General features: G+C 36.7%; 2 protein-coding genes across 6 annotated transcripts; one reads left to right on the forward strand and one right to left on the reverse strand.

Moving 5' to 3' along the window:
* Window positions 1–354: 354 nt before the first annotated feature.
* On the reverse strand, window positions 355–7,232 carry LOC104600702 (mediator of RNA polymerase II transcription subunit 9-like). 5 transcript variants are annotated; one of them, XR_016079126.1, is made up of 7 exons: window positions 6,919–7,232; window positions 3,043–3,306; window positions 1,791–1,853; window positions 1,589–1,669; window positions 1,261–1,315; window positions 1,103–1,161; window positions 355–851 (listed from the first exon to the last, which is right to left on the reverse strand). XR_016079126.1 is itself a non-coding variant. In XM_010263792.3 (7 exons), exons 2-6 carry the CDS (start codon window positions 3,241–3,243, stop codon window positions 1,104–1,106), a joined length of 462 nt encoding a protein of 153 aa, XP_010262094.1. In that variant the 5' UTR covers window positions 3,244–3,306; window positions 6,919–7,229; the 3' UTR covers window positions 355–851; window position 1,103. The 5 variants fall into 5 exon arrangements, 4 of the variants coding, with proteins under 4 accessions (XP_010262094.1, XP_010262098.1, XP_019053840.1 ...); XM_010263792.3 differs by having other exon boundaries at window positions 1,261–1,319; window positions 6,919–7,229; XM_010263796.3 differs by lacking the exon at window positions 355–851 and having other exon boundaries at window positions 881–1,161.
* Window positions 7,233–19,916: 12,684 nt separating this feature from the next.
* LOC104600703 (cytokinin dehydrogenase 3-like) lies at window positions 19,917–23,399 on the forward strand. The gene is made up of 5 exons (XM_010263797.3): window positions 19,917–20,872; window positions 21,618–21,745; window positions 22,151–22,420; window positions 22,525–22,793; window positions 22,893–23,399. Exons 1-5 carry the CDS (start codon window positions 19,996–19,998, stop codon window positions 23,188–23,190), a joined length of 1,842 nt encoding a protein of 613 aa, XP_010262099.2. The 5' UTR covers window positions 19,917–19,995; the 3' UTR covers window positions 23,191–23,399.
* The last annotated feature ends 4,086 nt before the right edge of the window (window positions 23,400–27,485 follow it).

Below are 27,485 nucleotides of genomic sequence, written 5' to 3' on the forward strand. Positions count from 1 at the left end.
CCTACAAATTTTTATGCAAACATGAGTAGGCAATAAAGTTGAATTCTACTTTTTTCCGAAAGAAAACTTCCACATTTATGACCAAAAAATGGGGGAAAATGCTGCCTATGCCCGTATCAGGTAAACTTGTCATAGCCTCTTCACCCTTTGAGGTTTTGGAATCACTCACCCATTTAAAATGTGTATATATGGACCCTTTTTCCTTTTCTGATATGAAAGGATGGTCCAATACACTGCACCACTTTTATTATCATATACATGTTCGCATGGGTTGAATAAGGATATAGACAAATACAGACGGTGCTTCGGAATGAAACAATCAACTACTCAAAGGATGCCAGTTCACTACTTGGATTTAGGCAAACTCAATTATCAAATAGATGAAGGAACCTTCACCAGATGCCAATAGTTCGACAATTATAGTGGCTATGGATGACTAAAATACATATATCATATTTGCCAACAAAGTGGAACCTACAAAAACAGATTTCCAGTTTCTCAATTTGTGACCTTAGGTCATCATTGAGATCCCCCCCCCCTCTAAAACCTGTATGCGGTTAGTCATCATTGAGATTTCCAGTATCATTCATTTATTGACATTGCATCGACCTATCACCAGGGGGAGGGGTGAGTGAATTGAAGCAGAGGTTACAATGAGAACAAACCTCACAAATAAATACAAAAGGGGGGCATGCTAAGTTCATTTTGCACGTCTATCCCAGGTGCTTAAAAATGACACAGTGGAACCTACAAAAATATATCTCCAGCTTCTCAATTTGCGACCATTTGAAATCCCCTTAAACCTGTCAACTGGTCAACTGTATTCATTTCATTTGACATTGCACCCACCTCTGCCATCAAGACACAGTACAGACTATATAAAAATGCATCTTTATGCACAATAGGTAAGTAAAGAAATAGGGGTATCTCCATATGTTCCCAACATAGGGAAAAAACCCTACAGGATGCTCTTTTTCCAGTATATATATCATAAAAAAAAATGACAACATTGAAATGAACTAAGATGTGCCTTTCTGGAATGGACTAAGCATATTTACTAAAACACGTGTGGTAAAAACTACTTGCAGTATTGTTAACATACATTATCTGTCTGACTTAACCAGATCTTCAATAGAGCTTCTGTACTTGGAAATCAGATCCCTGTCAAAGAATTAAACTATTTAATATTAGCAATGATTTCTTATCCAACATTTAGATCATCTGTTGCAAATAAAAGATTCCAATTAAGGTAGCACCAACCTTCTCTGGTTTAGGAGTTGCTCGCTTTCCTCCAGCTTACGCTTCTGTCCATCAACTGTCTATGACCAAGACCAAATATATTGCCCATGATCACCCCCTCACCGGGGGGGTTTTCAATTGTGGCACAGGTTACAACGAGATCAAGACTCAAAAACACATTAAGGTGCTAGTTTCATTTTGCACATCTACCCTAGGTGCTTAAAGATTGATACGATTGAAGAAAATCAAATACAATCCATTATTGTTAGTTAATTTAATTGTTATTTTTTATCACATAATAGTACAATACTAAAACAAGAAAATAATAGTTAGATGGGTCATTACATACCATGGCCTTTGTGTTGATCGATACTGATATTGAGTTCAATAATTGTTGACATTTCTCGAAGTGGCTAGTTAATTCATTTACCTATTATGAAAAAAAAAATTGAAGAATAAGTGAATTAAGAGTCCTAAATCTATGATTGCAAATTACCCCGGTTCCACATTATAAAGAAATATTTTACAATGTTGGAAATGAAAATGCTTACCAGAGCATCTGAATGCTGTTCACGTGTGCCACTTTCAATCGCTTCAGCTAAATTCTCTACCAACTGAAATTACCAAGAAAACATTAAGAAAAACCGAAGTTTATTTCTCACCAAACTGGCTTAAGAAAATAAAGAACCAATCTTATTATGCTATAGACGATAGTTTTCAAGGCACCAAGGCAAGGCTAGGTGACAGGGGGGCACCTTGTTGCCTAGTTGTCTAGGTGGGCACCTAGGTGATGGGTTTTTTTCAAGTAAAAACATGAATCCTTGGGTAATTCCCTTGGTTCCATAGCAACCAGCAGCCAGCTTTCCCCAGTAATTATCTATAATCTTTATAAAAGAAAGTATAAAATTCATATTAAAACAGAGAAAAATCAATATACAATATATTCATCAGAATAAAAAGAAAAATAGAAAAAAGAAAAGAAAAGCAAATGCAGAAAATATAGGGGCTGAGCCCCTGTTTTTATACTAAGAATGTATTTTTTTTTATCAATATATACTAAGAATGTGTTGATTAAACAAAATTTTAAGTTCTCCCTTACCATTGTGTGTGTGTGATAATCAGTTCTTCCTTGCTTGTTGTTGCCTTGTTGGTTCAGGTTTTGAAGTCTCTAAGGGTTCAAGACAGCATACACTAACATGTACATTGATTTTACTCTGACAAATAAGAAAATTATAAAAACAAAACTAGTACATAAACCCACAAATGAATAGTTTAGTTTAATAATATGACATCGAAAAATAAATAATATAAAAAAATCAAATAAATAATTTATGCATATTTTATTAATACACATAAAATTTCTAGATGAGTAAGCGAGGCAACCCTCCATGGGTGCCTTGTCACTTAGGTGCTAACTTGACAATTATGTTATAGACAATATAAAATAGATGAGAAAGTACACTGAAAACAAAGATACATTTGTTTTTAGTATTGATTACTCGCCTTTCATGGCATAGTACCGCAAACTTTATCTAGCAACATTACACTCTTCTCAAAGGTGGATTTAGAGCCATTAGTAGCAGGGCTCAAAACCGCATTGCGTCTGGGGCTTACCCAGTTTCGTGCCAACCGAGCCATATTAAATATCATTGAGCACTTTATAAGAACAAAAATCAAGATATACCATATTGGCAGTTAGCATCTGCTGAGGATTATCAATGATTATTCTGATGATAACACTCCCAAGAAGAAACAAAATGAATCTGGTTTGAGAGAAAATTTAACACAAGCACACATACATACATGCAAGAGATGAAAATGAGAAGCCAGTGACTGGTGCTGATGATGTTGTTGATGGCGCTGTGGCTGTTGCTGCTGCGGCTGCAGCTGATGATGATATTGTTGATGAAGGTGAGAATGCTCTTGATTTGATGTTATTGATGAAGTATTGTGATTTGAGGCACTTGGAATCATCATCCAGCTCCCTCCTGAGTAGGGGTCCATTATTTTCCTTTTCAGGAGCCTTCGAACTATTTTAGAAATGGATCAATAGTCGTTTCTGCTAACCTACACAGTGGGTGCAAAGATGTAAATAAAAGAGGACTGTAGTGGCATGGATCAGCACGTCAAATCTCATGTTGAAATTTTGGGTGCTGCAAGAGTGAAAATGGAAACAGAAAATGAAAATAAAGGTAAAATTTTTAATTTTCACTAATATATCATTGTTTCATTGTGACTTAGAAATCATCTAAAAGTTGACCAAATAAACAACATAAAAGGAGAGCTAATAAAAACTGGAAACAATTGCTTCTTTCTATAATGGAGAACAAGGAAGTTCCATTACACTCCTCCCATCTTCCCCATGTTTTTCTGTAATTTTGTAAAGAGTGAAAGATTACAAATGAAAGGTTGTAAAATTCTGTGGTTCAATATTCTTTTTTTTTTCTTTTTAGCCATAAAAAGAGGAATGTTGTTGATTGCTGCCCAGTACACTTAATAAGACGAGTTAAAATGAGGGTTCCAATATACCATACCAAGTTAAACAAGTCTAATGGATTTATAGATATAAACATTGCTTTATGAAGCCTTTTATATTTTATTTTTAATAATTGCACAAGGAAAAGAAACATTATTATGCACCATTGGAATGAATGAATTTTTGTAGCAAAGAGCACAACAAAGAATATTGAAACAAGAAATCAGAAAGAAGAGAGAGATTATTGCAGGTTGCCCAAAGAAAGTATTGGAGTATAATATACTTAAGTTAAAAGTTAAAACCTCAAAAAGACTGAGCTGCCCCTAACACTGAATAAAATGAATAACAGATGAAGCTCTCTTATCTATACAATATCAAGTATATATATATATATAAACAAGGCAATGAAAAACTTTTCTCCTTTTTTTGAATTTTTTATTTTTTTATTCCATGTCATTACGATATGCACTTTCCCAGAACCTAAATAATCTCTTCTCCTAAAATTTCTCCTAAACTACCTCCCCCACTTTCTCCAAAATTATCTCTAATTTAGTAGAGAGTTTCTCTCCTAAATTATCTCTAATTCCTATTTATCCTCTCCCCTACTTTTTATCTATATCTATCTAAAGAAAGTTTGGATTAAAAATTTTAAGAATTATTTAAATATTCTAACAAAATTATATAATAACTTTAAAATATTTAGTAAAACCACAAACAATAATTTTATATTTTTACAAAATATATCACGAAATTATGTACCAACAATTTAAATTATGTTTTTCCAGATTATCAATTTAAATGTTTTTCAAATATTTAATAATATGTAATAGCTAAAACACTGACTCAACCTTTCATTAAGGAGTGTTTGTTTTTCCATTAGGCCCATATTTTTTATTCCAAAAATACCCTTAACACTTTTTTATACAAAAAACAAAATTGACCAAATATAGCCAATAGAGCAGTTGCCCTTGTCTTATTAAGGGCAAAAATGGTATTTTTATTTCTATTTTATTTTGATTAAATTTATGTAAATGAACATTAGGATCAACACTGTCATTTTCCACTATCATCTAATGGATGATTGATTAAATCCATTGCAAATTATAAGTGGTGTTTTAGTAAAATGCTAACTATTGGGTAGATTTTAGTAAATCCATGAAACTATAAGGGTATTTTAGTAAATGACTCTTTCTATTATATCTTAATTTTTCAAATGCTAGGATAGGACAAAGATATAGTCCCCAATATTTTTTTTTGGTAATAAAATAATATTTCAGTAAAAGGTGAAAGGAATATAAAGGTAATAATATGAGCATTGCAGCCCCACCACCAAATGAACAACTCTACACAGTACACACTAAACAGAACCACAATTTGACACCCAAACAAGACAAAAATACCCAACACCATCAAACACCTACAATTATTCACATAACTAGTCCTAAAACTTCAACCAAACAAACCAACTTATTATAAATTTAAAACCACAACCAGAAAAAAAAAAAAAAAAAAAAAAGGATAGCAGATAATGACCTTGTAAACTCCACTCCAGAGTCCAGACCTCAACCAACACTATAATGAATTCTCCAAAATAAACCATCACTCCCAACTTCATAATAACTAAGCTAAAACAAAAACAGCCAGAAAAGTTGGCTTCCTGATCCATCTAACTCACCTGATCTATTATGCCCAGGCAGCTCCCAAGATATCTAGCAACTATAGAATCTTAATCTTTTTTGTAGATATCCAAGCTTCAGTAAGAAAATAAGAGACAGGATGAAAATCTATAAATGAGGTCCACAATGACTGTCCCTTTGGTCTACTTTCAAATTCAAACTAAATCTCATCTTAAAAGGTATTACTTAGTTAAGACCATCTAGACTGATGTCATCAACCAATGTTTAAGCAAGTAGAGTTAGCAGATGCTGAATTGCCATTGGTGATCCTCTAAGAGAAATAGGTTTGTGCAAACCGTGCGTCTCACTTCTGAATCATTAAACTAAATTACTGACCTCCCATTGTTTATGTTAATGGAAGATTCTAATTAATATGTACTTGAAAAGCACCATTCTATGGTTTCTTAATGGGTGACTGAAGAAATTTATAATTTAACCACATCAAGAAGAGGCTATAAATGTAGCATAAGAAATGGTTAGCATTTCTTCCTTTGTGACAGGGCTATAAGGCTACCAATGTCATGTGGAGAAGCATGTGGGCACTCAAGGGTAAAAGACCCATGGAATAAGTGCAATAGGAATAAGAAATGAGAATGTTGAGATGGATGTGTAACAAAGCTGTAAAGATAGAATTCATAGTACAGTAGAAGTAACCAAATAAAATGACAGAACAACGAAAGTAGGCCAGCTACTGCACCAATAAGGAGTGATATTATGCAAGTTGAGGATTCCAGCATAACAAAACTGCTGCATATCTTCTTTGATAATGATATTTTACTGTTGCATCTATCTCTGTATTCAAACTTTTCTTATTATACATTTGGTTAGTTAATTACAAGAACGTTCATCTGTAACTCCACCCAGATCTGGTATCAGAAATTCAGACCCTATGAAAGAGACCGCCAAACCAAAGGTAAGTCGTGAGCTTACAGTTTATTGAAGTTCTCCTCTCACGAGGAGCACCTTTGCAAGAGCTAAACAAAAAAAAAAAAAAAATGTAACCTGTCACTGAATCAAAGACCGAGACAATTAGACGAATATTTAGACTGCGTTAGTTTCAACAGTAAATTGGGCAGAAAATTTTCAGACTGAATTTTTGTTTCTTCGCCATTTTCATGAAAACAAATTATAGAGGGTGAAAAACAAAATTCTCATAGCTATATTTCAATCTGAAAAGTTTTACTAAGAAACACTCCGGCCGCAGCCCTCCCCAAAAGCTTACTACTTTTGCGTTGTGCTCTGTGTTTCTCAACTTGACCTTGATGTGAAATCTTGCTAAACCAGTATTCCATTTATAATTTCTCAACTAAATTAGAAGGGTGCATCTTACAAATCAAAACCGAATTCAAAGTTGAAACAATTGCTACCAGTTGTAACTAAAGCCTGAAATATTGGGGTAGTAAGATGGCTGGTTCGCTTTACATCTATTGGATTCACTCAGACCAAATTAAAGTTTCCTTTTTTTAGTTTTATATTCATTTCAGTTTCAGCAAACAAACTAGCTGAACATTTTAATTAGGGACTTACTGTTGGACATCGATGTAAGGTCCGCATGAGGAGATTTTCTGCTTCAGCGTCGCAGATCTGGCTAGTGTTTTAGATACCTACAGCAAAAACGCTACTCTCCGCCACTTAACAACCTTTTGTCTTCTCCGCAAACGGTGGAGATGGCGGTGGAGAGAGCTAAAGAGCAGGTAATGTTCGATCTTCGAACCCTAACCTTAGCGCAGAGTTCTTACCCAAAAAAAGGGAAAATCTATGACGCCGGGAAGACATCATACCGGAGAGGCTTTGACCAATCACAACCCCGTGACCCGGTGACCGTGAGGCGTGAATTTTGGTGAAAACCCACCCAAATGGATTTTTTTACCCACATTCGACCCGCCTGTTAAACAATTGGACAATAACTTTGGATTCGAATGAGTGAGTGATGGCAGTTTATACCTTACCCGGCAGGCACTCGTCTAACTCTTTATCCGACCTTTTTTCCTTGAAAAACGGATTTTGGGATTTTATTATTTGACGCATCTATGAATTGAAGGTTTACTAAAAAAATGTGTTTAATAATATTTCAAAATTTATATGAAAGATAATTGGTGATGTTTTTTATATATTTTAATCAATTAATTGAAATTTTTTATATTTATTTATTTATTATTTAATATAATAAAAAAATAGATATAAATTTTAAATCCAATTGACACCATCCTTAAATGTGGGGAGGATTTTGCATCTTTCATGTATAAAAAAGATTTAGAATATAAAAATCCAATCAGCTATGAATTTTGAGGAGGGTACAGATTATAAGATTTGGGGAAACAAATAGGATTTAGAATTTATAAAACCCTAACCATCCCTACATGAATTATAAATGGATGGATTAGAGAAAAATGGACAACTAGTCAATTTTATGTGATTGACCATACAATACTAAAGTCATCACCTCGCTTACTGTGATTGTGACTCCAAATGAATCTTGATATCTTTTCCATCTATGTGACTTGTTTTTTGGGTAGAAGGGTACTCGTCTGGTTAGTGGGTAAGGCTTGGAGTACTGCTTGGACCATTGTAACTCGGCCTGCCTGCGAAAGAAACTGAACTTGCCGTTGTCGACAACCTCTTTCGTGGCAATGAGCTTGTTCTTGCCTACCCAAAGTCTATCTCCCAGGTATCTGTCATTTGCATTCATTTGAGGGATACCTAGTAGGTGTCTTGGGTATCTTTGATGCCTCCTCAGAGTATTCTGGCTAAAGGTGATGCTAGATTTTTGGAAGTTGACTTTTTGACCTAACTAGGTGGAGAATGCTTTTAGGACCTTATGCAATTTTTTTATTTGATTGGCTTCACTTCTAGAAGAAAAAAAAACTTCAGCAAATAGAAGGTGAGATACTGGTGTGGCTCTTTGAGCAATTCTGACTCCTTGGAGGGAACCTTGTGACTGTTCTACTTGTAGGAGTCGTAAGAGAAGGGCGATAGTGGGTCACCTTGCCTAAGTCTCCGCTTTATAGTGAAAATATCAAAATAACCCCCATTTAGGATGAATGAGAATGAGACTGTCGAAATACACTGGTAAACCATATCACACCGGGGAGGGGGGGATGGGTGGAGTTCGTGTTTTTCATGACCGCTTTCAAAAAGTTTCAACCCATATGGTCAAAAGCTTTAGACATGTACACTTTTATCGCACCCTTTTTATGTTCTTCTTATGTGATTTAGGATTCCTCGAGCTAAGATAACATTGTCAGCTATTTGCCTTTCTTTCACAAAACTGGCTTGATTGGGAGATATGAGCTTGGGCATCAGCAACTGCATCTTATTTGCCAGTACTTCGGATAGTATCTTGTAGGACACATTACAAAGGCTAATTGGCCGAAAGTGAGCGGTTGTGGTAGGATTATGGGTAGGGGTGTCAATTGGATTGGATTTGGTCGAATCCGGTCCAATCCAATGTGAATCCATTACAAATGGACCTGGTCCAATTCAGTCCAATGAATATTTTGGACCATTTTGGATCGGTTCAAAGACTATCCAATCTGTTCAAATTCCTGTTAATTTATATTGGCTTCAACTCAAACCTGGTCTATTGACACCTATGTTTTTATCTTCTATCAATGGACTAGATATTGGCTCAATTTAATATAAATGCATTATGGACAGATAGGTCCAATCCAATATGTAATATTGGTCCGTCCAAATTCAATATGTCTTATTGGTCCATACAATCCATCCAAATGGATTTTGATTTGGACGGAGTCCAACCCAAAACCGGTCCATTGACACCCCTAATTATGGGTCTTTAGAATGAAAACCAGGGTGGTCTCATTAAGTGGGGCCAGAGAGATTTTTTGGAAAAACATATCTCGGACTATTTGTAGGATTTTTGGACCAACTGCATCTCAATTAGGATTGACAATTTTGACCCCAACCCACTTGACCCACCCAATCCACCCAATTCAATAATGCATCAAGATGGATAGAATGATCCAATAGAGTCAGGGTCGATTGGGTTAAGGGTTACCCTTGACCCTCTCTTCATGGAAATTAACTTGTTTTAATTCTCCCGAAACCCCCCTCTCTCTCTCTCTCTTACATTTCGCCGATCGTCATCTGTCTCTTCCAGCCACCATAGTGTCTCTCTTTCTTTTTCTTCTCTCAAAAGTCTCACATATACAAATGGTAGATCTAAGCCATTGACACTCTCTATTTCTCTCACATCGCTTAGATCTACCGTAGGTGATTGCCGCACCACCCCTTTCTCGCTCAGATTGTCGCCACACAGCCATTCCCCTTCTCTCACTTCATTTTCATATCTACAGTGGGTGGACATCACACCACCCCTTTTATCGTGCTCAGATCTTGAAGCTCGTTGCTACACCACCACCTTCTCTCTCTGTCGCTCAAATCTACCTTTAAAGTTTGTCGTGCACCACCACTCTCCCTCTCTTGCCAACTCAAATCTCCGGTTCGAAGATTTGAAAGAATGAAGACTATGATCAGAAATTTCAGCGATTTTTTGTGTTTTAAAATATTTGCAATCTCTTGTAAATTATTGCAACTTGAATCTTGAATGTAAGTCCCTTAAGGGTTCTACAAATTTATGCGAAAATATTTTTGTAAATTTTTATCTTCGAAATATTTTTTGAAAATTTGGTTCAATATTCGGTGGATACAATGTCCGATTTTTGTTTGAATTTATTTTTGTCATTTTATTAGTTTTTTCTATAATATATAATTTTTTACTTTTTACTATAATTAATATATAATTTTTGAATTTTATCATTTTATGTATTTTTACAATCTCTATTTTTATCCCATCTCTTTATATTTATCTGATTCTTTTTGTCTTTTTCAATTTATTGTATTTTTTTCATTTTTAATGTTTTGCTATAATTTCTATTGTTTTTTATATTTTTTTGCATTTTCTATCTGTATTTTTTTGCAATTTATTTGTTTTTATGTATTTTATATTTGAAAATATTTTTTGAACTTGTTTTCATTATTCAAGTTTTTTAGTTAAAATATATTTTTTCTGTAATTCTTTTCAAATTTTTGCATTTTCTAAATTTTCTTACAACTTTCCTGTATTTTGTCAGCAATATCCGATATTTTACATTAAATATATACATTTTTTGTATTTTTATAAATTTTTTATTTATTTGAAAAAATTGGAACTTTTCTTTTATTTTTTAATTGAAATATGTAGTTGTATATTTTTATGCAATTAAAGCAGAAAAATATTAAAAAGTTAAGGTTCTACTTTGAATTAGTGGATCAAATGAATGGGTTAGGGTGGGTGACCCACCTTGACCCACTAACATGAATGGTAGATGGGTTAGTGAGTCAATATTACCCACCCATTTGCCACCCCTACTCCCACATTCCCAGTACTTCTGGTAAAAGAAGCAAGTGAAACCGTCTTTGCCCCTGTTTTCCATGATGGCTTTTACTTAGGCGTTTGCATTTGTGCCATGCATGGCCCAGTAATCCGCAATATGCACAGAAGAGGGTGAGATTCTCATATAGCAGAAATGAAGCCAGACACGCTTGCCGTTATCATTGAGAAACATACCCGTGAAAAGAGATTTTCGAGGATCAATCCTGATCCTCAGGCGAACAAACTGGCCACGAATTGGTTCTCAGTTTGGATTATTTTTTCAGCTAGGAGTAACACTTGGCCAGCAGCTGTGGCAAACATTTCACATAGAGAATGTTCCACGTACGCTCTCGGTATATGATGTATTTGCACCCTGCAGACGCTTTATGTCCATACCTGTTTGAACTCTCCTCCATTAATGCAGGTTTGTCGCCGATGCATGTGTTAAAACGGATTACAGGCTTGTCGCCGGTGGGTTACGGGTATGAACGGTACACTCATATCATTCATCCTTATTCTTCTTCTTTACCATTATTGCTTATAAAAAGGCTATTACCCAATAATGTTCAAATGTCGACGTTGGTTCCAACTATCTTAGGGTCGTGGGAGAGAGGTGGATATTGGGTACGGTTTTCATCTTTGGCATATTTTTATACACAAAGTGCTTCAAACTTTAGCCTGCATTTCAGCACGAGATTTTATCTTTATGCCAAGTAATGGCTGCTTAATTTACTTATTGCTTCCACTAATTCATTTGCCTTCACCTCGCCCAAATTCGGCCTTCAAATGGCCAGGCCTGGTCAGTTGATTAATATCTAAGGCTTAGTTTGGAAAGAGTACAAATGTAAACTTTTTACAGTACATAGTACTCTTACCAAACTAAGCCTAATAAAACTTCAGCCCCAAAGTTGCAACCATGATCAACTCTTCCATCTCCACTGCCAATATATCATATGCTTGATCTTCCCTTTAGCTCAAGTGCCCAGCTTTCTTTACCATTCGTATCAGCATGCTCTCCATCACAATTCACGACCAGTCTATGTTGATTTCCACCTCTTCTCTTGATTTGTCCTTAAACAGAAAAAAAAAAAAAGCATAAAAAAGAATTTGTGGTAGTTGCCCACTTACATTAACACCATCAAGGAGCAACACTATGTGAAAGTACATGGAGTAAGTGACAGAAAAGGGAGACCAAGTGTTACACTCTCCTAAGTACAAGAGCTCCTTGTTATCTAACTTGTAGTGGGCTTGGACCTACCGTCACATGGTCCTTTCCTAAGAAAGATATCCTATTTGAAAATTAATAACATAACATCACTTTTACCATTTGTTTTCTATATCATTTTTCAACATTTCAATAATAATTAAAATAATTTGATCTCTCTCATACACAAGCAGGAAGACTCCTTCAAATACATGGTTTATTGGCTAGACTTTCTGGTTTGGGTTCCATTTAGATCTAAACACTTTTTTCCTTAATTCATCAAATTAGAAAGATAGTTGATATCTTTTAATAACAAACTATATCTAATTTGGTTTCCTACCACATAAATAATAGGCCCCGATAAAAATTGAGTTCCCATTTGTTTAACAGGAATAAGGGTTTGGAATCGGAAGGGGTTATTCTAATTCCAACTGTTTCGTTGGACGGAATTGGAATCCCATTACCATTCCTGCTGGAATGGCATTCTCCCATTTGAGAGAATGACCATTCCTTACATTTCCCTTGAGAATAGATCATTCCAATTCCGATTCCAATTGTGAACCAAATACATTCTGATTTGCAATTGTGCAATTATGCAGATTCCAATTGTCACAAAAAAAATAATAATAATAATTTAGATACCAATTTAAACCTAACTTAATTTTCAATTCCTAAATCAAATACACAATGTCATTGCCCTGTTCTCAAGATGGGCTAATTCTTTAGCCAATTTGTAATGATATCTAAGGCTTATTGCAAACAAAATCTTGTACATGATATTTCTAAAATGAGCATGAGCTTTCATTTAATTCCATAAACATAGGATGGAGATACAATACATGGACTCCTCTTGAGATTCAAACTAACTTGAAACATGGAGGTTTTCTGGATTGTCTACAGTTAGCCAAATGACCTAACTAACGTACATAAGAGCTCTATGTATATAATTGAGTTGCATTCATTGATATCCATGTCAGGCTAGTTGAATGTAGGGGTGCAATCAGTCGAGCCAAACCGAACTTTGACATGTCTTAGTTCGGCGTGATTAAAATATTGCTAAATTCGAATTCAATTCAAACTATAATTTCTACTTTGAGTTCAGTTTCATTAAGTCAAGCTGTGAAGATAAAAATTTTATTAATCAAACTTAAATTTAAATAAATAATTAATCGAAATCACTCCAAAGTTTGAATTCAATTAAAATCGAATTCGAATAAAGCCGAATTCAAACCCAAATTATTCGATTAGAATTTATAACTCGATTCAATTGCAGCCTCCAAAATCCAGGAACGATTGAAGCGCATGAGGAGGGGTTATTAATTGCACTTTTTTGTCTCCTAATTTGGGGCATTGGCATCCAAAGTCTTCAATATAAAGACGGCATGCTTGCGCGCACAAAAGAACCAGTTGAAAAGACGGGTGATGACTCACATGAAGCCTAACTGGAACGTGCGTACGTAAATCATTTTAACATGTCGGCGACTGGTTTGAATCCACCTGTTCTGTTCTATACTGTCATTTTTGGTGGTTGATTAGGTATGTTAGGCATAGATGCTCCAGATGTGTGGGTTGGAAGCACTGATTTTTGAGAAAAATATGTTCTTTTTTTTTTTGTTTAAAAACATTGTTGTTAGGTAGGGCATCTCCTAAAGCAATAACAATACCTTTTGTTTGATACCAGTCTCGATATCTGTTTTTAATACTGATGTTTATTATTGAAAGTCCACTTCACTATCACATCATATCTTTATTGATAGTAATGAAGTTCTAATCTGAGAAAATACTGAATTTGGCATTAATCCATATCATGCCTTCTTGATTTCTAAGACATGACTTGGAACACGCTTTTATAAAAAAATGATAACATATTGACGTTTTCTAAAATACCGATTTGTCTAACTTAACACTGATATATCACTGTTTCCTAGAGCAATGGCACCGGTTCCAAACACTGCCTAGGCCAAAAGGCTACCAACCTAATTTCCCTTCAAAGTTTGTACACAAAATTAGTAAGCACAGACGTCCATTGAAAGATTGATTTCTCAGTTCTCATTGCTTACACAATGCATGCATTGCCAAATGCCAAAGCCCGAAGGTTGAGGAGAAAGCCACTAGGTATACCACCAAATTTGGGCGGGTTTGGATTGAGCATTTGTTTTCAAATGTTAAAATCCATTCCTTCTTTCTGAAAACAACAAAACCAGACTTCCTGAAACAGAAGTGGTGTTTTATATATGTGGAGCTAGCTTTGAATCTTGCATATTAATAAATGAAATGAACATGATAATCGAGAATATACAGATACTATGCCAAGATTTTTATTTTGAAAAAGAAAGCTCAAAATCAAATTAAAACCAAACCATTTTCTTGGCAGATCACATTTAACCTATAACCCTAGTTTGTAAGAAGGTTTCTATTTTTTTTTTTTTTAATTCCAATCATTATTAGAGATGAGAAAGAAACCATTTTTCCCAGATGGTAAAGAGGACAATATTTTGAGGGACCATTTTGATACACCTACAATAGGGCTTCAAAAATTGATTGATTGGCTGTACTAACATTTCCATTATGTGGCGGAGTCAGGAAATTTCTCATTGGGGGAGAGACTGGGGAATAGAGATCAGGCGAAATTTTCTATTTGCACCTATGGAAAGTATTACATATCTCATGTCCAACCTAAAAAGTTTGGTTTGAAGTTTTTTCTTAATGTTAGAGTTGACAAATATGAACCCTATTTAACTTCAACCGAGTTAAGATTGAGGTATTGTCCAATCTAACTCTACAAAATAAAGTAAATAAGTTATTTCGATACAAGCTCAATTGGAAAATATAATCCAAACAAATCGGATTGACCTAGAAAAAAAAATGGCTTAGGATAAAGCTAGAATTGGGATTTCAATAAATCAAATTGGGTCATGATTGAGATCAAGTATTAATGTGGGCTCCTTCCCATTCAATGACATTTTCTTTAAAAAGTTTGTGTGTGGGTGGGGTGGGGAGTTGCCAAGCATTATCTCAACCTGACTGTTTTATATATCTCTTTGTTATTCAATAAAAAAAAAAAAAAAAGGAAAGAAAGAAAAGTTGGGAGCAGGGCCCTCGGGGCAAGGACTCCCACCCATTTAACTTGGCTCTGCCCCTTTTGTAAGTTCTTGAATAAGATGATATGCCTGTCCCAGTACATATTTGGGCGTTATCCAATTGTCAGAACTTTGTTGATTTGGAAGACAAAGATATTGATGCATTAATTTAAACAGGGTTTGACTATGATATCTTAAATTTTTTTTGACTAATCAATTAATATCGTAAACGTGGTAACCAATCAAATATAGTTGCAACAAGGAGAAGGTTTGGATGATGACAATGAAGACGATTGGTTGAATGAGTCTATGGAAAATGTCACCATCAGATCTGTTAATAATTTGGTCTTGCACAAATTTTTTTATCTTCAACCTACTTACTATTAACATGGTCTTATCACACAAAAGCAAAGCGGTCTAAGCTTGGGCTTAGTGTTGTAAGTTGTAAACCATCAGAAGATTAAGCTGCTTAAATTGTTTTGGTCCGTGAAGGACCCATGCACACTGAATAAGGGCTTAACCTGGGAAGAAAAGTAGAGTAAGGCACATAGGTCGCTTGTAGCAGTCAACTATATATAATAACCGTTTGTTTGTTTGTTTCAATTAGCCACACCGAACTTCATCCCATTGTCCTTGCAATTATCTGTCAACGATGTAATTAACTAATGCAGTATTATATCATGAATTCGGGTAGCCCTTGATCATGAAAGAAAATGGTATTGACTGTTGATAGTTGACAGCAAGAAATGAGGGTATATATGGTTGAGGGTAGATAAGAACAAGAAATCTTTGGATGGCATGGCATGACCTAATCAATAAGGACAGGGTCCAAAGCATCTAAGTACTTTCTGTTATCAACAAGGAAGAAAATCTTACAAGTTTTGATAATTGATACGCATGGAAATAGAACAACAGAAAAGGCCAATCTAGGTTGGTGGTTCATTTACATTTAGGTTATATTTGTTTGCGGTGTAAATTTGATTGATAATGGAGTTTTACGTTGAACTGCTTGAAAATTTTTAAAGTAAGCATCGAAAAAGATGATTATCGATGTAATACTATATCGATTTTATTAATGCAGTTTTGACACTGATTATCGATTTTAAACCTCACTATAATCAATTTTGTTATTGATTATAAGTGATGTTTTACATCGATTTACAATATAAATTTTATATAACATTTTACACCAATAATGTATATACTACATCCAAATGCCGATAAATCCAAACTAATAATGACATTTTAAATACAAACTTAAGATCTTATTGGCTTTGGCCTAACTCGCCGCGTGTGGGGCGCCTCCTAAGCCTAGCTGTCACAGCAGCATTCGGCAAGCACTACCAGTACCAGAGTGGAGAGTGGAGAGTGGGGAGCTTCCGACCTTCCGAGTTCCAACGGGCTCAGCTAGCCAAAGCGTTGTTCAGAAAGCAATCCTCTTCGTGGGGTGGGACCTGAGACACTGACACAGTACCTACCTACCGTTCAACACAGTGATTGATTGATCTTGTGAGAATGAAGAATCATCCATCCCATCATCCATTGTACATGGAGAACCCTCCTATTGTACCGACAGGATAAGCGCACGTGCTAAACGGTGTCTCTTACGATTCACTTACAAGTAACAGTTGCAATTGGTCTCGACTAAATTCCATTTATGCTAATGGCCTGGTTGGTCTTCCAATATCATTACTACTTTCTCACTCCAGACTTATTAATATGAAAAACTGCTTTAGTTTCATACTTTCTTTTCATCAGAGCCGCATATAGTGAGTGAGTGGACGGCTGTGATTGTGAGATGAGACCCACCAACTAGTTGATTACTTGAGATGTGTTGTTGCTTCAGCCACGTGATCCGGTGGAGTAATGGCTCGAATTCCCACTAAGATCTCCCGTATCTTCGATTAGTCCCCCCCACCCCACCAATATGTGATTGCACGGCGTTTGGGGACCTAACACCTTATGAAACTTAACAAAGATAATGACACAGCCACTGAGCCACAACCACAGTCTCTCTCTCTCTCTCATACACATAATATACACATAAAGGCGTAAAGCGCATAAAACCTGACTCCATATAAACAGCCTCTCAGTGCCTAACTATCGCTGTTTATACACGTGACTAGGTATGCCGTTGTCTACTTTATAAAAAGAAGATATGCTTTTATCCTAGGCTTATCCGTTTGGTTTGTCGATGAAATCGGTATTGAAGTGATTTATTTTCATAGTCGTGCTTCAAAAAGGAGAACTGGAATTAATTGGAATGAAATTTTATTATCAATAAAGTAAGAGAGGATGGTCATTCCCTCCAATAAGAAAATGTCATTCCACTAAAAATGAAATGGGATTTCAATTCCACCCGATCAAAGAATTAAAATCGAATTCATATTCTTGCAAACCAAACGGCCATAACATTTAGATTAATATATTGAGTGAAAGTTAATTTGTTAAATAAAATATTTCGTGAGTTAGCCACTCATTCCAATCTAATGGCTGTCAGAGGCCCACCATGGAATCTGCAGGCCACATCGAGGATCTAATGTGAGGGAAGAATTTGGCCTAATTAAACCCGGTTGCTCAAATGATACATATGGAATATTATATGATTTGGTGCATATAAATCCATGGAATATCATGAAGCATGATGCACATGCTTTTTTTGGGCCCTACCTACGATACCGCAAGGGTCAAAGATTTTCTATTATTGAACGGATATAATAATTGTTACTTGATATTAGACCTGTTCATGGGTCAGGTGGTCCGACCGGCCGGCCCCGGACAGGCTTGAACAGGTATATATAGGTCCGTAGGTTTAACCTCGGGCTAAAAAACTCGACCCGGTTCAACCTATAATTAAACCTAAAAACCCTAGTCGAATACTCCTCTTTTTTTCAACTCTTTCCCTTATTTTTCTAGCCGAACCCTTCTTCTCCACATCAATTTTCCCTTCTTTATATTCTTTTTTAATGTAAATAAATTTTGAATTTATATTCTTTTTTTAATATAAATAAATTCTAATTTATATTGATTATTGAATAGAGAAAAATTCTAATTTTTTTATTAGGTCGGGCTTCGGGCTTTTTATCAGGACCGGGCTCAAGCCTAAGTTGTAGGCCCGTTGGTCGGGTCGGGCTCGGGCTTGGGCCTAACATATTTCCATTAATGAAGAGTAAAAGCCCGGCCCATGAATAGGTCTACTTGATATTAAATCTTTGTTGGAACCTGCGGGAGGGGCTTAAAGAATAAAAATTCTTCTAGGTTAAGCCAAGCATCTCATTAGAAAATTAAATTGTTTGTACAATTCTTTATTATATTATATTATATATATATATATATATGCATTCTAGCAGCACGGGGATTAATAAATTATTAAATTAATTACAACGTTAATATGCAATTTTCTTAACCCTTATTCCTTAAGCATTCCAGGAATCAGGAGTGAGAACCTAAGACTGTGGTTGGTTTGAATGAAAAAGTAGAGAAAGGAAGGGAAAGGCAAGGAAACCTATACAAGGTTTGTAAAGGTTTTCTTACCTTTCCCTAACTTTTTCCTTCAAATCAAATATAGCCTAAATTATTATAAGATGAAAGTGGAGAATAATATAGCTTTTTGATCAGCATCAGCTCAATCTGGCCTGAGTTTGGTAGGTATTAGCGGAAGGACAAAGCTAATGCAACAAGGGAAAAGACCAAATCAAGGCAGATGTGCTGTCCAAGTTGGTAGTGGACATCATTATTCAGAAACCGGCCCTTTTGGATTATAGGAATAGGGATCTGGAACTGGAATCAAAATGGGTTATTTCAATTTCAAGTGTTCAATTGAATTGACTTAGAATTTCATTTCCATTCCCGGTGCAATGACATTTTTATTCAAGAAAATGACCACTCCCTTACCCTCCTTTTGAAATGACATTCCAACTTATTATAATTCCTATTCCAATAACTCCAAACTAAATTGATCCTCATTTCTTTTTCAAAGAGCAATGTCTATAACCTATGAATATTTTCTTTTTATATTGGTAATTATGTATGATCTGCACTCAGAATCCTTGCTGCTGCAGATTCTATCAGTAGCAGTAATTTGGCAAAGTCAATCAAATCTTTTAAAAGCGTTAAAAAGGGCTTATTCATATCAAAGACAACTCAATTACTTTTGTTAGACCATAGAAAGATGGAGTGGGGCTTGAGTTTCAACTTTCAACTCAAGAGATTGAGATTTTCAACAACATGGACCGTCGTAATTTACTGCGAATTTGACGTTTCATGAGATCTTCAAACGAACAAAATCCCAGCATTGTCTTCCCATGCGAACATTCTAAGCTGTGTATCGATCTCGGAAGTTGCGACGACGACGACCAGCTCTTGGTCTTGGTTGATCGACGCTCCCTCGCAGTCGCAGGGAATATCTTGCCAAATCATCAAATACGACCGAATAACAAGAAAAAGATAAATCTCTGAAAAGTCTTCTTGCTCAGTTGCTCTTGCATTCTTTGTAGTAAGACCCCAACAGCTTCTGCTTCGGGCTCGAATACCACCAAACTTTGATGACTCAACACTCTACTCATCCTTGGGTTAAAAAGACATTTCTAAGTTCACAAGCTACCACTTTCTTCGTCACGACAGTTACGTTTACGGAAAAGTAAGACGGTGGCGGGCAGCCAAGTGCCAACTGGCAAATAGTTTTTGTTCCATCTCCACCGTCCTTGCCCAGTATGGACGGTGGTGATTCCAAAATTTCAGCACATGGACCCACCAAAGAAAATTGGCTAGATGGGGGATATAATGCAAAATCTGTGGGTGTTCCGAATCTTTGCCACGATATTGAAAAGTTTAAAAACACGCATACCGTGTAGAAAATTTTTTAAGACATTTGTCATGAGAGTCATGTGTCGTTTGATGGATATGATCCCGAGTCTCGTCCTTCCGTATCTTTGGAAAAACACAACATGTTAGGCCGCGACGTCGTATGTGAACCAGATGCTCAGATTTCCTCTCTGCAACCCAAGATTTCGTCCGTCCTCCTTCTCATGCAACCTCTTCATAATAAATACCCCCACCCTCCCGTCTATTCTATATCACCACTACCACCACCACCACCACCTTACTTATCTCCTCTCTCTCTTCTCCCTCTTTGTCTCTCTTCCTCGATATCTCTTCCCACAGACACAGGCACGCATCACTTAATTAGTTACTCTGTCATGGATAAGAGTACTGGTTCAATTCCATTCTCTTTCGTTCTGCTATTTGTTTTGAGCCGTTTAATGTCGATCATAGGGAAACGAAGGCCCTGGACTAGTTTACTGCCACCAGAGCTTCTGTCTCTCGACCTCGCCACTCGGCTTCATATCGACCCTGCGGCAATTAGTTTGGCGTCCACTGATTTTGGTAAACTTACCCGAGTCATTCCAGCTGCTGTTCTCTATCCCTTGTCTCCGGACGATATTGTGGCACTGATAAGATTCTCCTTTAGTTCTTCGGTTCCTTTCAGCATAGCTGCCAGGGGCAGGGGTCACTCTGTCCGTGGGCAAGCCATGGCACACAATGGTGTAGTTGTGGACATGAGATCTTTGAACAACGATAGCAACGGCAATCGGATTAATGTTGCTCGGAGCTCGTCGTTGGGTTGGTACGCCGACGTTGGCGGCGAGCAGCTTTGGATCGATGTGTTGCTTGCCACCCTCGAGCATGGTCTTGCACCAAGATCGTGGACCGATTATTTGTATCTCACAGTGGGAGGGACCCTCTCTAATGCCGGTATAAGTGGGCAATCCTTTCGCCATGGCCCCCAGATCAGCAATGTGTTCGAGATGGACGTCATTACTGGTACATCTCTCTCTCTCTATCTCTCTCTCTCTCTCTCTCTCAGGTGTGTCCGCACCCCCCTGAGTGGACGAGAAAGAAATAGCTCTTAAAAAGAGGGAAAAATCAAGCGAAGAAGAAATAGTTAGAGCTTGAACGTGGGCAGCATTTGTACTCTCTCTCTCCTAGTCTCTGTAGCTGGGTTTTCCCCGATCGTTCGAATGATCAAACAGATGGGCTGGTCTGGTTCCCCACCGATCCGACCGACCCATAGACAACCCTACTTGAATATTCGAGGGGCTTGTCTTCTCCAGTTTGTATGCTTCCTTTTAACGTGGAGGCACACGTATCCATTGGTCACAAGGAAAAAAAATAATAATAAAAGAAAGGCGAAAAATGATTCGCTGGAGAATCAAAGTAAATAAATAAATAAATAAATAATAGCTTATCATAAGAATTCTCTTCTCTTGGACGGGAAGGGTGGACTAGTCTATCACGAACATCATATTATAACAAATAATAATATTCTAATATGCTTGCGCAGTACAGAACTACAGACATCCTTATTCCTTATCTTAAAGAATCAACTTTCCGCTCTCATGAAGATGTTCTTCTAGGTGGGACCTTGGTAGATTCGGGCCAGCTAATTAAATGTGCGTCACATTTTATTCGTTCTCATCTATGGTATAATAATGATAATATATCTTTCTATTGTTTACCATGCAGACATGCACTCTGAACACATGAAGTATGGTTTGTTTTGATGCAGGAAGAGGAGAGCTAGTGAGATGCTCCAGAAACACAAACTCAGAGCTATTTTATGCAGTACTGGGGGGTCTTGGCCAGTTTGGGATCATCACTAGAGCAAGGATAGCCTTGGAGCTGGCCCCAACCAAGGTATGTACTTAGAGCTGTATAAACTGTATTCGTAGTATAATTGGGAAGCCTTATGCCGGCCCACAAAACACGGATAATGAGATAATTAATGGGTTTGATGGCATGAAGTCCACATGGCCACCCTGTATATCTTCTGTCTGTACTTTGCACCAGAAGTCGATCTCTACTTCAAATGTTCTCCAGCTCCTGCACTTTTCCTTCATTTCGTACACATCCTAGTCATTTCTCTTTCTTCTTTTTGCAGTAGATAGACACTCTGTCCTTGTTCTTCTCTTCCCTGCTTTATTTTTTGTTTCCCCACAGACTTCAACAACACCTTTTGTTAGTACGTTTTGCCAGATTCTCCATTGCATTAATTATTTCTTTCTTTTTTGTTCATCCTGATGTTAAATTTGGTTTGTGTAGGTGAGGTGGGTACGCATGCTGTATCATGATTTCTCTGCTTTCACAAGAGACCAAGAACATCTGATCTCAATCCATGGAGGTATTAAGGGGCTGGATTATGTGGAAGGTTCTCTGGTTATGCCCCAAAGTCCTGCTAATAATTGGAGGTCTTCCTTCTTCTCCTCGGCCGACCATTCCAGAATAGCTTCCTTAGCAAACCAATATGGCATCCTTTACAGCTTAGAAGTAGCAAAGTACTACGATGATCTCACTGCGGATGGGGTTGATGGGGTACGCATGCATTAATTTTGTTGGCTATATAACTTTAATTCTATATATTATTAATTTAACTACTAATCCAGTAACTTCAACTTCTTTAATTTCTCTGCTGGCAGGAACTAGAATCCTTACTCAAAGGGTTGAGCTTTATTCCTGGATTGATCTTCGCAAAAGATGTTTCCTACGTGGATTTCTTAAACAGAGTTCGGAGCGGAGAATTAAAGCTTCAATCACAGGGACTGTGGGATGTTCCTCATCCATGGCTTAATCTCTTTGTGCCCAGATCTCGAATCTTCGACTTCGACTCCGGTGTTTTCAGGGGCATCCTTAAAAAACAAAATAAGACTTCTGGGCCTATCCTTGTCTATCCCATGAATCGAAGCAAGTAAGTAAAACTGATAGCGCACTGGTAGAGCTATATAAGAACAATGTATATAGCAATAAATATTGATTAATGAGGGAGATTTATTATAATATTGTGCAGGTGGGATGATAGGATGTCTGCAGTGATTCCAGACGACGTCGACGATATCTTCTATTCAGTGGGACTTCTGCAATCAAGTGGGATGCATGACTGGGAATATCTGGAGAATCAAAACAAAGAGATATTAATGTTTTGTGAGAAGGCTGGCATCAAGGTTAAGCAATATCTTCCTCACTACAGAAGTAAGGCAGAGTGGGTCAATCACTTGGGGCCTAAATGGGAAACTTTCAAAGCCTGGAAAAACAAATTCGACCCCAAAGCAATACTGTCGCCTGGGCAAAGAATTTTCACTCCCTAGAGAGTAGAGATGAGAGATTGTATGTGCTCTCCCTGGAGATCTTGGAGAGTACGACTACAAGAAGATATATATATATATATAGCTGAAGATCCCATATATATTCATGTCATTAATTAACATTTATGTGTATTAATGAAGATGGTGGTACAGCAAAATGATTTTAGTTATTAGAAAAAATATCATTATTTTCTCGCTCTGGAGGGGGAAACTGAAGATTAATTTATCAACAATTAGATGGAATTTAAGCTAGTTTACATTATTTTCCTGATCTCTAGTGGGTACATTTATTCATACTGGACATCACCGCATTTAACCCACTCTGGTTTTTTCTAAAATGCCCTCAAATTTCTATTGGCACCTTCTGCAGCACACATCGTAGACGGATCCAAATTAAAGATTTCCTTTCCATATTCCATCATCAATCAATGGATGCCTTCTCCAATAACTTACATATATATATATATATATATATATTTGTAGATGGAAATTCGCCCATATGACCATATCCCATTTTTACGGATTGTGCTCACGCCCTGATTCTTCCAAAAGCACTTGTTCTAAAAGACAAAATTACCACTATGCACCGTCTTTTCTTCATATTAATATTATAGCTAGACAAAGGTATCTCTTGTCTTATCACTGGCCACTTCCTGGTTTATCATTATTGTAATGGGACGTGCCTACACCAGATCAGTTTCATCACTTCAAATTCAAATACTAGAGTATAGAATTTTGTGGGAATTTCTGATCCAAGATAAAATTATGCCAATGAGAAATTAAATATTCAGAGGTTCATAAAAATATAAAAGCAATAATGAAAAGGAGCTAAAGAGAGTATTAATTTTATTTTGGATATATAAATTGCAGATTATATAGTACCCTGTGTTTGGTGGTGCACTGGTGCCTGAATTTTGAAATGTGCCATTGTTATCTGAATTTTTGAAAATTATACCACTTTGTTAGCATTTCATTTATGGATAAATTTGGTTTAGCTAATTGACTGAGTGTATTTTTATTGTTTAAAAATTGACTATCATTACTTTTACTGATTCTAACAATTTGTTTAGTTCTACCCTTATCCTTAACTCTCTGTCAAATACCGTTTACACGTACCTTCACGTATTTGATATAATACCCAAAGTACCCTCCGCATTCTCGTTCAAACCAAACCGGCGCTCGGATGGGCAATCTGAAAGGATCGGATTTCTAAAGTAGAGAAAAGGAGGGGGAGGGCGGCAGAGATCTCCACCCGCCTACGCCTGCTCCGCCGTTCGGTAGTTGCAACTGCCTTTATGATGTTCCCTTACGAGTGCACCGAGGGGGAAGAAGAGAAGGGTTACGAGTACAGCTGCCTTTTTTGTTCCTCTCAGGTCTTTCCCATTCGGTAGAGATTGAACGCAAGGAAAGAATCGGAGAGCGTCGAGCATCTCCAGAAAAAAAGTGGTGAGATTTCAGACAAAGGTTCAAAAGGGTCTGGGTTTTATAGGGAGACCGAGATTCCTTTGAAACCCACCCCACAAACATTTGAGACCCTCTTCATTCTCGTCCATCAAACCAAACTGATCTCTACCCAGTTCCTTTCCGAGCGTGTAACGAGCTTTAATATCTTCGAAAGGCTTTCCTAAGATTGTATCTTGCTTATGAACAAGGGAATGAGGAGAAGAAGGCTTTATTGGTGCAGCGGCCGGCGGTTGAGGCCGGCGACTTTCGGGTACTGGATGGCTCTGATGGGCAGGAGCTTTGGGTTGCGCATGAACGATAGCCTCTTGTCTTCTCTGTTGATGCCTAACAACATTCGCTCCTGATCTATGCCCGTTAACATCTGGCTCCGGCACCTAACAACATTCGCTCATGAACGGCAGGCCCTCTACATTCTCGTCCGTAAAACCAAACTGGTGCTCGTACAGGCAATCTGAAAGGATTAGATTTCTAAAGTAGAGAAAAGGAGGGGGAGGGCTGCAGAGATCTCCGCCCGCCTACACACACCACCATTCGGTAGTCTTCGGAGCCCACCCAGACAAGCTGTGGTTTCCCCGTTTTTTAGTTAGGATTTTCAACTTGATTTATTGCCCATAATAATACTCTTCTTTTGATGTTTCATGGGAATCATCAACTTATTTTTTTCATTTGATCGTTTGATTTCATGGCTGTCGTTAATGAGCTTTTTAGAGATGCTATTAAGTGCCGGCAATTGAACCAAAAGGGGCTCTCGATTACATGGTAGAATTGATAATTCAGCAAAATAAGAGAAGAAACGAAAAAATCAACAATGAGAATTATAGACCTTAAGGGATTGAATTTGGGTTGTTGAACATGTTTAGAAGTAATGGAGAGTGAAGGTTTTATTTTGAAAATTTGAAGAAAAATAAATAGCAAAATATTATTTTTTTGCTAACGGTAAGAAAAGTATTAATCAATTATCAGAAACAACAGGGATAGCCTTAGTCAATTTTTAAGGGTGCACTTAATCAATTAGCTAAACTTCAGAAATTTACCCTTCTTTTATTTAACACACGTGTGTGATTTGAAACATTTCAAGATTCCAAAATCATTCTTTGGAAGAAAACAATGATCGTTGTAGTCTTTCTTTCGGAAGAAGACATTATTAATCGTCTTCTTCCTTAAAGACTAAACCATAGCAGTGGACCAATGCCTCTTTTTGTATTTCAACATGTTCCATAAAAGTTTGAACTTTATAATAGATTTGGAGCCAAAGTACAACTAATAAAAGTCCAGAGGTTTAAAATAGATTTTGAATGTCTTTTGAGGTAGGGTTGTTCGTGGGTCGACTTGGGTCGGTTTATTAGCATTTTTCCAACCGACCCAATCTTATCAGTTTACCTAGAAATGAAACCGAAATCGACCTTATACTAAATAAAACCAACCTGATCGATTTGAGTCGGTTTGGGTCGATTTATATTGGTTTTGTGAATGATTTTCTCGGTGTGAATGGTAAAAGATCCAAGTCTAAGAAGCGAAGGCTAGATGCCTAGAAATTAAAAATGATTTGATGGATTAAAGCTGAATGATTCTCTCGGTGTGAACGGTAAAGGATTCAAGTCTAAGAAGCGAAGGTTAGATGCCTAGAAATTAAAAATGATTTGATGGATTAAAGCTGAAATTTTATATATAATATGTATATTTCCGAAATAAAACTGATATATATATATATATATATATATATATATATATATATATAATATCTGAAATATATCTAAATCAGTTTGGGTCGGTTTATGTTTTTTTGTAACCCAAAACCGACCGGTGCTAAAGAAAAATCGGCCAACTTGGATTAGATCAGACCGGGTTGGTCAGTTTGGGTCTTATTATGAACAGCCATATTCTGAGGTTTGGTTGACATGAAAGCCTATAAGGGCAAAGAGAAAGGGTTCTCAAAGCGGTCATATTTAATTCTTTGATATAAACTATTGGTGAAGCTCATAATCAATCGAACATTCAGAGAAAATCCTAAAAGCAAAAACCAAACAACTCTCTAAACACCAAATGTTCTTCGAGGGATTTAGTACCAAGAGGAAGGAGAGGGAGAGGGATTGGAATTCGGATTAGTTGAATGCTTTAGCTGTTCAGTGGCCTGTGGAACCAATGATGAGATCTTACGCCATTATTAAATTCATGAGCTCCACCGTAAAAGTTGTGGGTCCTATGTATTTAACAATGGTGTGAAACCTTATCATTGGTTCCAGAGCTTGTTAAACAGCTAAAGCGTTCAGCTAAACCTTAAGTGGAAAATGTAAAAGTGTAAAGAATTTATTTATTTATTTGTGAAGTCTCAATTTGCAAGGAGTATAAATACAAATGTGTACAATATAATATCTTTCTTATCGTTTTGGCATTTTGCATTGCAGGAGACCACCTTGTACGCTTTGACATGGGAAGCATGCAAACTGTGAGTAACTTTCTTGTTATTTATGAGAAAAATAGGGGTATTTTTTCGACAATCTCATTATTTGGGCCGGCCTAATGCGAACCCAATGAACCCGACGAAGGGAGGAAATTGGACTATGATAGGAGTTGGAAAAGGCCTCCAAGTTAAAATGTGTTGTTATTAAATGAATAAAATCCAAAATTTCCATTTATTTACTAATTTTTTTCACCAGAACATGGTGTGATAAACTTATAATTATAATTAGGGGTGCAAGTCAAGTTGGTCTGAGGTGGCATTTTACACTACTTCAACCTCGGGCCTTTGGACTGGCCCATTGAAGTTTTGCTAAAACCTCAATCCGATCCCGCCCATGTTGCAGCCCTAACTTTTCATAGTTCTTGTATATAAA

Source organism: Nelumbo nucifera, chromosome 8, assembly GCF_055504915.1.
Source record: "Nelumbo nucifera cultivar China Antique chromosome 8, China Antique-T2T, whole genome shotgun sequence".
NCBI classification, from domain to species: Eukaryota; Viridiplantae; Streptophyta; class Magnoliopsida; order Proteales; family Nelumbonaceae; genus Nelumbo; species Nelumbo nucifera.

What these genes read in the sequence shown, in the direction of transcription:
- LOC104600703 (XM_010263797.3), top strand. Translation starts at nt 19,996, where the DNA reads ATGTTAGGCCGCGACGTCGTATGTGAACCAGATGCTCAGATTTCCTCT. An exon ending in CTGCGGATGGGGTTGATGGG is followed by an intron (nt 22,421 to 22,524) that starts GTACGCATGCAT and finishes CTCTGCTGGCAG; the next exon opens with GAACTAGAATCCTTACTCAA. An exon ending in TATCCCATGAATCGAAGCAA is followed by an intron (nt 22,794 to 22,892) that starts GTAAGTAAAACT and finishes AATATTGTGCAG; the next exon opens with GTGGGATGATAGGATGTCTG.
- LOC104600702 (XM_010263792.3), bottom strand. Translation starts at nt 3,243, where the DNA reads ATGGACCCCTACTCAGGAGGGAGCTGGATGATGATTCCAAGTGCCTCA. An exon ending in AACAGCATTCAGATGCTCTG is followed by an intron (nt 1,670 to 1,790) that starts GTAAGCATTTTC and finishes TTTTCATAATAG; the next exon opens with GTAAATGAATTAACTAGCCA. An exon ending in CGATCAACACAAAGGCCATG is followed by an intron (nt 1,320 to 1,588) that starts GTATGTAATGAC and finishes TCTTGGTCATAG; the next exon opens with ACAGTTGATGGACAGAAGCG.